At 33.8% G+C, this 12419-nt stretch overlaps 1 protein-coding gene across 6 annotated transcripts in view; it reads left to right on the plus strand.

Moving 5' to 3' along the window:
* Positions 1–12419, plus strand: part of LOC128212369 (uncharacterized) — a 34650-nt gene that overhangs the window by 7420 nt on the left and 14811 nt on the right. For 4 of the 6 annotated variants that reach the window (XM_052917795.1, XM_052917794.1, XM_052917798.1 and 1 more), the window contains exons 4-9: positions 3605–3670; positions 4274–4411; positions 5331–5678; positions 7938–9275; positions 10455–10793; positions 11487–11545. In XM_052917795.1, coding sequence (XP_052773755.1) covers positions 3605–3670; positions 4274–4411; positions 5331–5678; positions 7938–9275; positions 10455–10793; positions 11487–11545 — 2288 coding nt within the window. The remainder of the gene's footprint in view (positions 1–3604; positions 3671–4273; positions 4412–5330; positions 5679–7937; positions 9276–10454; positions 10794–11486; positions 11546–12419) is intronic. The other 2 variants (XM_052917800.1, XM_052917799.1) reach the window with 2 other exon arrangements.

The following is a 12419-nucleotide window of genomic DNA, read 5'->3' on the forward strand; positions in this document are numbered from 1 at the left end:
CAAGCTGCTTAATTATCAGGGTTGGTCACAATACATACTTTCTCACTGAAGTGAACGAGCAGAGACCATTAATAGTCTGTTCTAAGTAATAGCAACATCGACCCATGCTTAGAAAAAAGCTTCACGTGTCCAAATTTGATCACAAAATCTCATTCCCTACTGATGACTTTCAGTGTGTAAAAACGTACCTACTTGATTTCCAAAGCAATATTATATATATGAACAACAAACAACACATAAATTCTACGGCCATATGTTTTGTGTTCCTCTATAAATCAGAAAACCGGCGTATTTCAAATATTTAGACATTTGCGACTCGAACGTTGATGCTTGTGAAAAACACATCATGGTTAACTCAACTGTGTGAATGAAACAGTTTTAAGTGCATACAGATACAAAAAACAGCAACATTTGTTTGCTCTCATCCCTCGATATGGACAACATCAAACAATTTCCCTCGAGCTCGCGTATAGGTAAATGGCCGTAATCATTATCACAGTCTCTTTATTCTAAAAACATCGTTACTATCCTCAGTCCACTTAATAGCTATCCCCTGTGCAGTTATTTATCTGCTTCATCTATCCCCCTTTCACCGCCAGGGCATCAATAGGTATGAATATCTCCGTAACAACAAAACATATCGTAATGATATCTAACACATTACTAGATTATGTTATTACAAAGAAATCGCTCGATTCAGTTTTTATTATGATTTTCAATTTGTTGATTTATGTTTGAAATTGTACCACATAAATGAACATTTGTGAGCGATTATGCAACTTTTGGCGAGAATTTGGGCTATTATACAAAAGAGGAGACACATTTCCATCATAGTCGTAAATTGCACAGGATCAAGTTATTTGAAACTCTTCGATTTTGATAAATATTATAACCATAAAATACAAAAAATGATAGAAAACGTTCCATGTATCAAAAGCAAACGCTTATCGGTGTATCACTTTTTGAGCTATATCCGGTGTCCATTCCCCCATAGTGATTTTGGAACGATTGATGTATGCAGATACAGTATAGTTGATCACGTCTGGGCGTCTGTACCTTCTCTGAATGTCAGGTACAGAGGGATCTTAAAATTAATCGACACATGTGTTTGGTGCAAAAAGGTGCAATACCTACAAGCCTTATTCAAGTTCAAGTCACACTCAGAGTTTTATCATTACGGAATGCTACATATATGCACATAAATAGAGTTTACTTGTCTTGTCTGTAACCCTGTCATTTGCGGAAGTAATTGAAAATTGTCACTTGTGTCTGGTACATAAAGGCAATGTGTTGGATGACCCTACCTCAAAGTTCAATGTCACACTTAATTATTATGGAATGTTGCATGTGTGCAGGTAGAAAGAGTGTAGTAAGGCATGTCCAGGCTTTGACTTTGTCATGCTGGAGGGGATTTCGAAATTACTTTCAAATGTGTTTAGTACATATTTCATATTGACCCGCATTCTACCTCAATGGTCAAGATCACACATAAAGGTTTATCATTATGGGTTAATGCATATTAATATTTATGCAAAAAGCTACAGAAACAAGCTCATAAGCAAAAAGTTTAAACATAAACCCGGTTTAGTGGCATTAAACAAACGCCAAAGACATAGAACACAAAATCACAAACAAGAAACATATAAGAACAGCACAGAACTCCACAAACAGCACAATGCATACATACTTAATATAAAAAAACAGGTATGTTAATCAAGAATAGTTAGGTACCGCCTTGGAACGGTCAGTAAAGTGTAAATTTACTGTGGGTTTAAACCAGTTTATGTGCACAAACCTCACTCTTATCCCAACAATCCTTAATAAAGATAGAACGCAAAAGTTAAATTTTATCAAAGTATGCATTAACTTGGGAAAACTTATCAATAAAACAAATAATAATAACGTATAGGTAAACCCCAAGTATTTCTATGATTAGATTCCCAACTCTATTTGCAGACGGAGAAATACAATTCTTTTCTTTCAAACCACAATCTTTATTTACAACTTCCGTTGTCCATTTCTATGCATCTCTTGAAGGGAGTTGGACTGTTCTGCTTTGCCTGTTTATCGTTTGTGCGGTTGGTTGGTCGGTAGACCAAACCTTGCTACTGTATCAATGATCAACAAAGTCTACTGTTTCCATCCTTTGCATATCGTAGGGCTTAAGTTAGAAAATCCAGGAAATGACACTGAAAACTTTAAAATGTCTTGTATAGCCAGCATTTTAAATTCAATAACAATATCTAAACACGCAATGCAGTTATTAAAATATTGAAATGCTTGTTTGTAGACATTTCCTGGCTTTAACACTATAGTCATTTACCTATTTAGTTCTGATAAATCCATTCCTTTAAAAAATATTTGTTGGCATATTAATCTTCGTTTTTGTGCCCTCCTATAGTAATCGGAGTGTCTATCTGTGTCTGTCCATCTGTCCATCCTTCCATCTCAAAAGCAACTTCAATAATTGAAGACCTCTGCGGCCCAGTGACCTCAGACATGGTAGGCAGGTTAGGCATAACAAATAGATGAACCCTTATGATTTTGAGGTCATTAGATCATAGGTTAAGGCCAAATATGATGAACATTTTGGCATAGGAACCTCAAACTTGGTAGGTTGTTCGAACACTACTAGCGTTTGACCCCTGTTGAACATGTATACTATTTCAATACGGTAAACAAGATAAGGCCATTTACCTTCATCATTCTCTAAATGTTATACAGCTATTATGCTAGTTGTTTTGTTTCTTCATTCTCCTTAGCATAACAAAATATGTTTTTATACCAGTTTTACACACCCGTTCATTGGGAGTTAATATATATTATAGTGTTACTTGCAGCATTTAAGGTGGATGGTCTGGGCAGGCTGAGTCCAGTATGCCTCAGTCCAATCATCTCCAAATTTGGTCATAAATATATGACATTATTTAACCAGCCACATTACTTGAGTCACTGGAGAGTTATTACCCTTGACTTATATAAATTACCTAAAACCTGTCTTGTTTGATCAATAACTTTAGAAGCATTTGTCCAATCATTACTAAATTTGGTCTAAATGTGTATTCATATAAAATCTTTGAAAAGTTTGTTAACCATTTTTATTGCTCAAGTCATCTCAGAGTTATCACTCTGTCATTATAGAAATTACCTTAAATTTGTTTTGTCCTATCAATAACTTTAGAAATATTTCTTCAATCATGACAGAATTTGGTCAGAAAGTGTATAAGCAATATACATGGGAAAATTTAATTAGCCAGAAATACTTATCAAGTCACGTGAGTTATAACTCTTTTTATCACAGAAATTACCTAAAATCTGTCTTTTCTGATCGATAACTTTAGAAGCATACTTCCATTTACCAAATTTAGGTAATATGTTTATTGAAAGAATATCTCGGTCAGATTTGATAGCCTCATCTTATATATTGCTGTAGATTTATGAACCAATCGGAAAAACTGTATTTACAGTTCTCTAAATTTCTCTAACATACAACCAATTATCATTCAAATTTGGTGTCAAGAATCAACTGTCCCTTTTCTAAGTTATGGGCATTGGAAGTTGTTGTTAGTAATACCTTCTTTAATATTTTTCATAACTGCTAAAGATGGCGACAATAATGATCATGATGATAAACAACATATGGCTGAAGCTATGGAATATTCAGAATCAGGTAGGCTTGTGCGTGCTTGTGTGTTTGTGTCGGTCTTCTATGTCCTGAGCAAAATGGTAAAAGTATGTGAGGTATTTGCTTCAAACTTCATATACAGATACGTATATATTATTGAGGAGGAGCGCAGTACACAGGAGACTTTTGTTTTTATTACTTAAAAAATATCTCTATAGCCATTAATGCAAAAAACAGACATATAAACCGCGGATTCAAAACTTCCTTATATAGATTATTTTGAAAGCTAAGTAGCAGCGAGATGTCAACCAATATTGATATGATAATAATTTAACTGGCAGAACTTCCTGATTCCCGCCTTGATTGTGGGTAAATCCTTTCTTTGATAATAGTGACTATATGTAGAATAATGGACTTCTTTGATCTATTATCTTACCTTTTCAAACATTTCTAAATGCTCAAGTATCAATTAGTATCAATTTTATTAAAAATTATTTTATCAATTATCAATAATATTTAAACAAACAACACTGATCCAAATTTTAAAGTAGAGTTGCGGCATTAAACTTCTCTCAAATATATTGTTCACGTCATCATATCTTTTTACAGTGATATGTCTTTTTCTGAAATGTTCCATATCTATTCCAGGGAATGATAACGTCAGAGAAGGCTGGCGTGATCGAAGTTCACCAACACCCCTTAAGGGAAGTCAGAGACCTGATGTAGCATCTAAAATTGAGACCTCTCTGTCAAAACAATCTCACAACACACAAGACACTTTGAAAGGTTATAATGCAAGCTAGATTTATCTTTATTAATGCATGATATACAAATTGTAACACACCGTAGTTAATAATAGGTATAGCTGTCTTACTCTTTCACTATTTAGTACCATCAAGTTTAAAGACACACTTGAGGATCGCAAATCACTTTCTGACCACTCCTTAACCCCTTTAAGTAATGTACAAATGTTCAGTATATTGAGCAGTGTGTATGTTCCAGTCACCTACCTTCAAGATTAGGCTCTAACTTCGGAGTAAAAGTTAAAATAGCTGTGCATTCATTGAAGGATTACCAAATGAGTGGGCACATAATCACATTCAAACACCAATGTTAATATACCCCGAAAAGTCATTTTCTCGTTTGATACCTAAAAAAAAAAATTGCACTTAATATTCAAAAATGCTTGTGTCCACATCTTTTTCTTTGAAATTTATATTAATGATCACTTGATACAAATTTTCTATAAGCAGAAAGTGATTTGCATTTAAAGTTGTCATATAAAGTAGGTCAAAGAGAACAGGATAGTGGTTTTCTTAAATTTGTCATGTGTTTTTTTCATTTTCATACCAGCATTTCAACTTAGAAAACAGTTATTACATGTATCTTAAAAAAATCAATTACAAATAATTTTGTTGCAGTTCTATTTTAAATCTAATTTATATAATTGTATATAGGCTCTGATAAAAGTACTTATGTGTACCATGACTGAATACAGTCCCATCTAGAAAAAAAGATATTATGAAATTAGTTCATGATATGAATTTCCAGCATTATTGAAGAAGCCCACCTCAAGGTCACCTGAAAAATATTCTGTTCCAGTATATTTTGAAATAATGGCATGAATGTATGAACCACCAGAAATCACGTATTACAAAAACAAAAAGATATTTAAACTTTGAAAATATACTTCTCTATATTTAAGATGTTAACAGTGGTCCAGGCCAACAACAAGATGATATGTCAACATCCCTCAAACGTTTTGATGCAAATTCTATGACGAACGCTAAAGGCGTTTGGAAAGCAAATGAAGGGAAAGTGGAAAAGCCATTGTCATATGGAGATTATGTGTTAAAGAAGATTTTAAACAAATGGACATTAAAAAACAGAAAAACTGGGCGTTCATCTCTCATAAATCAAAAAGAGGCATATTTTGAAGAAGAATATCTTGTACTTGATGGAGAAATATTTGAGGTTAGAGACATTGACGGAACTCCAACAAAGTGGAGACTGGATGGGACCATAAAAGATGACCAAGTTGATTCAAAAGAAGGTAACAATAGCAAAATTAAGTCTGAATACGTACATGTACACACCATCAGCCAGTTTTCACAACGAGGTGTTGACAAATGATAAGTATAACATTTACATTGCTGCCTTATTCAGAAATAGCTACTATTAGAAATTTCATTTCTGCTACATGTAAGTGAAAGTAAAATGAAGTAGCCATATAAAGTCAACACTTGCCACCTTGATAACAAGATTTCAATTAAAATTTAGAAAAGCAGTATCATTTACTCTTTCTAGTTTTCAACTTAATATTATGATTCCCATACCTCTTGAGGGATTTCAATAAAACTTTGTTTGCACATTCCACTCACCAAGGCAATGTGTTGCACTGTTTCGGAGCCAAGTAAAGCTCACATTACTTTGTATTTGGGTTGAACCCTGATTTTGTGTCTTAAGCTTATATGAGCACTAATCGTGAGCTTTTGTGATAGGATAATCATCCGTCGTCCGTCCGTCATCAACAGTTTCCTTCAAACAACTTCTCCTCCTAAACCACAGGGACAATTCCAACCAAACTTCACAAGAATGTTCTTTGGTTGATTCTCTTCCAGATACCTTCAATCAAAGTTGTTCCCATGGCAGAAAAAACTTTAAAATCCTTTTTTTTAGGAATCAACCTGGGGAGAAGAAATTTGATTGAGGGTCACCTAAGGAATATTTCTTTAATTAAAAAAAACAGGCCAGTTTAAATCATATCAGTTAATGTGCATAAATAAATATACCGAAGCTATCTTTAAACTTACTGGGATTTACGTGGTAAACAACGCTAGTAAATTTCATATTGGAAAAATGCGAAAAAACTGCAAAAGATGCATGTTTCGTAAGCCATCTGATACGTCAGTAAGTAAGATTCAATGCGTTGTACACAACACTGTCAATTTTATGTAAGTCTTTGATTTTTTACTTGTTTCTTGCAATTTTATCATCTGGTGTCTAGCCCCTTTGAACAGTTGTTAACTCATTACATGGTTTGATAACAGGGTTAACGTACATATTCATATAAGTTTGATACCCATTTCCTTTGATGGACATTTATTGCTCAACCTTGTGGTTCTTTTTGTTGTGTCCGATTTTGGCTTGTCCCATCTTAAATGTACCCATGTATTGGAGGAATTTGAAATAACTTGGCACACCTATTCACCATGAGGAGATGGCATGTTGTGTACAAAACCCGTGTCTATAGGTCAAATGTCACTGTCAAGGATCATTAGTCACCGCCTTGTATTTTGGCTTATTTAGGCTGTAATCTGGCAATGCATTGGGAGATAATCTGATCATGCTTTGGGAGTTTTTAAAATATCTTGGCACAAATGTTCATCATGAAAAGAGGGCTTGAAGCATGCAAGACCCATATCTAGATGGGTCATAGATCAAGGTCACACATCTGGATAACTGTTCAGATATTTTGTATTGCTGTTTGACATAGGACTTGCATGCATAGCCATCGTTTTCCTACCATAGCTTTCATAGTCAAATAGCAATCTTTCTCAGAACTGTTCCATGATTGAGATATTGGCAGGTTTGACATAATTGACATTTTGATATATGCATGTGTATGACAGGACACAGACACGGATGTTTTAACAGGAGATAAAATATTCGCCATTTTAAGCTCTAGTATTCTAAGAAGAAGGAGAGCTAAACTACTCATCATGGTGTCGGTGTTAAATAATGCTTTATTGTGCATATAATTCAAATTATGCTGCTTTATTATTAAAAATTCTGGTTATGGTTTTGCATGTTACCACATTTAAGTCAATATCTCATCAAAAACAGCATGTAATGCATTGAAACTTTAGAAATGTGTTCCAAACTATCAAACCAAATTACACGTAGATCACTCTATTTTGCATATTATGAATGCAAACCATGGCCCTTTATAACTCATCTTAGAAAATAAGTATTAAGGTTAAGCATGCAAGCATGCATAAAGCAAGATCTCAGCAAATACTTGATGTATATCATTGAAATTTTATATTAGGCCTTTCAACCATCCTACTTTCTTACCAGTCAAGTAAAATAATTATCTTGCATGTAATGCAAACGATGTCGTTTTATTATTTGACTAAGGAATTCAGGTTTAAAGTGCGGATAAGGTCGAGCGCGCTGTCTCTGAGACAGCTCTTGTTATACTCTGACTATATTTGTCAAGATAAATAGTTGTCAATCGCCTTGTAGCATAAATAATATATAACTACCATATAACTTTTGTTGCTTTAGGCTTGAAATAATTCATTTCCAGACTGTAAGGAGAAGACCGAACGTCATAAAAGATTACCATTACTCACTCAGTCAACAGGAAAGCATGAAGAATTATTCATTAAATGTACGTGTTTCATTGATGGTAAGGCACTTGAAGGAGATGTTCCAGTAAACATTAAAAACTATGTGAAATGGCTGTTTATTGCCTGTGAAAATGAAAATGTCGGGCAATCAGAAGTGAAGGAATTGCATCATTTAGGTGTGCTGCGCCTTGATGTAAAACGGGAGGAGTTGCTCATTTACTTGCAGAAAGGATTTGATGAAGAACCTGGTTTTAAAGAGATTGTAAAACAAACTGTGAAAACTATCCTCAAAACCAGTTCACATATTGAAGTTGAGGAGATTTGTGCAACAGGTTTTGACATAAAGTTGTTGTTTGAAAGGCTGCATGATGAAGAGATGAACATGAATTATGTTGCATTTTATGAAGAAGAGAGTTCCTCATTATTTATTGCATGCAGTTCAAATACCAAAAAATCAATCATTGGACATTTAAACAGTGCTTTGACTGTATGTTACAGACATGAGTTTACAAAACCAAAGTGTGTAGGCAATATGGTAAACCATGTAGACTTTCAAAGTATGTTAAGAGAAACACATCCAAAATTGAATGTTTCTGTCAAAACTGATGGTTTTACAACAACTTTGAAAGCTTGCGGATCAAAAGCAGCTTTGCAATGGCTAGATGAAAAGTTGAGATTCAACGAAGTAAAATTCACTGACATTAAATATAGTGATCATGTGAAAATACCAGATGTTCTACTTATTTTCATGGAAAAAACAAGTTCAAAAAATCCTTCCATTTTTTGGGATATTAATACTGGAAAACGGACAGTTGTAGTTTGCTGTTTACATTCTCAAGAAGAGGCGGATAAAATTGTCCGAGAAATCAAAAACTGTCTTGAACAAGTTCAGAATACTTTTGATAACAAAATGAAAGATTTTGTTGAGATGCGTTTCAAAACCAAAAAAGGTGTGCTAAATATGGTTTTTAGAAATGGTCAAACAAAGGGTGATGTTTTTGATCTTTTCTTTTTTTGCCTCAAGGAGGATAAGGTTTCTTTAGAAAAAGAACTAAAAGATATCCTTCGTGAATTTGGAAGTTCGATTTCTTCTAAAAAATGCAAAATTGAAAACACAGAGAGTGTGATAGAGTCAGAAGCCACTGTTAGTGGAGCAGTGAAGACACCCGGATTAAGAAACGTCGCATCTTGGTATACTCCCAGTGGCAATACCATATCTGTTGTTGAACTTGCATCAGAGGATTGTGGAGCAGAACTGATTGTGAGCTTTGAAGAAAGTGATGAAAACTTTGAACGTATGAATTTTAAATACTTGTACATATTTAGTACATTTGTTAAGAGCCTGTCACATACTACCAATGTAGCAATATTTAGTGCCAGTGTAAGAGCTGATCAGCTAGCAAATACCAATTTATTATCACCTATCTTGTTATATTGAGGTGCAGCCGTTGTTCTACAGATGTGCTAACGCTGACCAGAGCTAAAGTTGAGTGATACCGTTGCACGGCCATTGTACTACAGATGTACGGTATAAATACTGTATCACTGCAAATGCTCTTTAAAATTTGTCGATGTCCTGGCGATATACTATATGCTATATTCCTAGTGATGTAATACCGCTTTGCTGCTGTTATAGTACCGATCTCCCAAAATTCTCAAATTTGTGCTCAATTATAGCTCTGGCGATAAAAATCAGCTAGGTGTGACAGTCCCTTAATTTATCCATTTTCACACAAAGTGCGCATAATTGTCCGTCCGTCAGCATTTGTTGTTATGCACCATGTGCTATATGTTTTGCTGTGCCCAGTTAGTACAATGTTAAGGCTCTAGAGTATATTCATAAAGCTTACAGATCATGCAATATTGTATCCTACATATATCGAAAGGTTTATGAGTCAGACACAGAAACTTAATCCTAAATGTGTGAAATGTGTATAATGACTGTTTGTTATAAAGTTTGGGCATCTGTGTATATGAGTCATATGAGTCAGAAACAGAAACATTAACCTTCGGTCCAACTTTGGGGCATCTGTGTTCTATGAAAACTTTTCTAGTTATAAATCAGTTTAGCTAATCACAACGCATGTAAAGTAAAGATAATACATTAGTTGTACAACACTTTTTTTGTTACAACCGTGTCAAAAGAACTTAACAGGATGTTGCACAGTAAATTTGGATGGACATTATGTCGGTGTAGAAGATAATTTATCCTCAAAACATAAATGAACAATCACAATTAATTAATGCATTGTACTTTCTCACTTCATTTGTTCTACTTATATTAATATTGATTTTTGTTTGTTGAATATTCTGGAACAAAAAAAATAATACTCAACTTATATTATAATATTATTGATAAGGTGAGTTCATAGTGGCTCAGTGATTTGTCAGAGGTTAGCTGTATTTACCTGAGCCCAAATTAATCTGCATGTATTGAAACTTTATTTACTGTTTCACTTTGTGTTGTTTTCCAGCAACTTTCACCACAAATGAAATAAATCAGCTTTGCACAACAATACTGATTCCAAAGTGGCAAGGAGGAAACAAAAAGGAAAACCATTTTTTAGACACTAGAACAAAATTTGTGCTACAAGAAATAAAGAAGAAAGCCTTTTTCAAAATTGGAGTTAATGTCAGGCCATGTAAAACATGGCCAAAAAGTTACAAATATGTGAAGATCATTATTTGGTTAATCGGTCAGTTTCTTAATGATGCAAAAAATCTTCCATTTGGCTTTACTTTCTGTGTGGCAAATGCAGAAGTCTATAGAGATTTCAAAGAAATTTTGAAAACTGGATTGCCCAAACATTTCAGTAAGATTCCATACCTTACATTTCCATTTGTCATGTTGATGATCTATTAAAGGTAATGGTAGCTGTCTGAATCAGATCCGTATTTATGCTATTCTTAAATGTTTTGGTTTAAAATATTTTTACCGTAATTGTGACAAATAGTGCTCATGATGAAATTTTACTTGCTCCAATTTAAAGGGATATATCACGTTTCCCCAAGAAATGGGAACGTCCTCAATCATAGCTACATTTTTTCTATTCACTGACTCACATTTGAGACCATGGAGTTGTTTTGTCTTTTATTTATTAGACAATGGCTAAATATTATAATTGGATGAAATAAAAAAATATGTTCATTAAAAAAGAAATGACATTTGGGCCTCACAAATTGTCTCGCAGTCATGTTACAAAAAATTGAGAAACTTACCGTGAAGACGGTGTATATATTCTTTTGTTAAAGTACCCATAATAAGCTAATAACTTTAAATTTCCTAGATATATTTTATCTTTTCTTTTTTTTTTTTTGGGGGGGGGGGAGGGGGAGGGGTGGAGGCGTGCTGTTTTTATTCAGCAAATAAAAACCATGTGACAATAACAAATTCTTAACAGGAGCTTAAGAAATAATAATTGCAATGTGAATTGAAACACTTAAAGTTCATTTTGCATATTGAAACACTTAAAGTTCATTTTGCATATGTACATTTATATTTTTAGAACCATTTAACGAAACTGATCAAGGTGATGACAGTGCAGACAACAGAGATGTTAAAAAGGTATTTTAAAAGCATTTTATTCTTAACAAATCACAAATTATATATTCTTTAACAAAAACATGTGTCGTGTTGAATACACTGTCATAATATTTGTATCAATTTTGTATCAAATCACATAATGAGATGATGTGCAGAGCACATTTTACAACCAGCCCAGTTTAATGTCAAGGTCACAATAACGAGGCCAAATGTCAGAACTACATTTTGTGTCCCCTCTATATATTTTGAAAAAATATGACTTGACACAAATGTTTACCATATTGAGACGATGTGCAGATTGGGAGACATCAACTTTTTATTCCAAAAACAACCATCTAGTTCCAACTGTTTGTTTAGTTCCCCTATGCCCAATGTGCTCATTGAAAGGTATGTGATCGGTCTATATCCTTTGTCAGTCGTCCGGCATCAACGATTGCTTAAAAACATCAGCTCCTCCTAGACCGACTGGACAATTTTGATGAATCTTGGCCAAAATTTCAACTCAACGAAATTTTGTAGAATGATGCAATGCTATGATAGCCATGAAATTTTTGGCCAAGAATTGCATCGTTGAAATACAAACAAATATAAATTGTTCACACATAGAGAAGCAGAAAATAGCAATAGTTTTTAATAGGTTTTAGAAACATTCATATCTTTTCTATCAAAAAGTTATTAAGAAATTTATGTTTTCGTTGTATGACCTTGACTCTAACCCTTTAACCTACTTGTTTTGAAGGTACAGCAATGAAATTGCGACTATGCTAACAGTTTTGAGACAAATATCAAGCTTATAGTTTTGGTGTGTAGCATGGTGTGTGCATTTTCAATGTTCCTCTACTGAGATTGTTGAAAATATACGTCAGGGTTAAAAACTTGTCCTGATCACCAGTGT

The sequence above is a fragment of the Mya arenaria genome, chromosome 12 (genome assembly GCF_026914265.1).
Source record: "Mya arenaria isolate MELC-2E11 chromosome 12, ASM2691426v1".
Lineage (NCBI taxonomy): Eukaryota > Metazoa > Mollusca > Bivalvia > Myida > Myidae > Mya > Mya arenaria.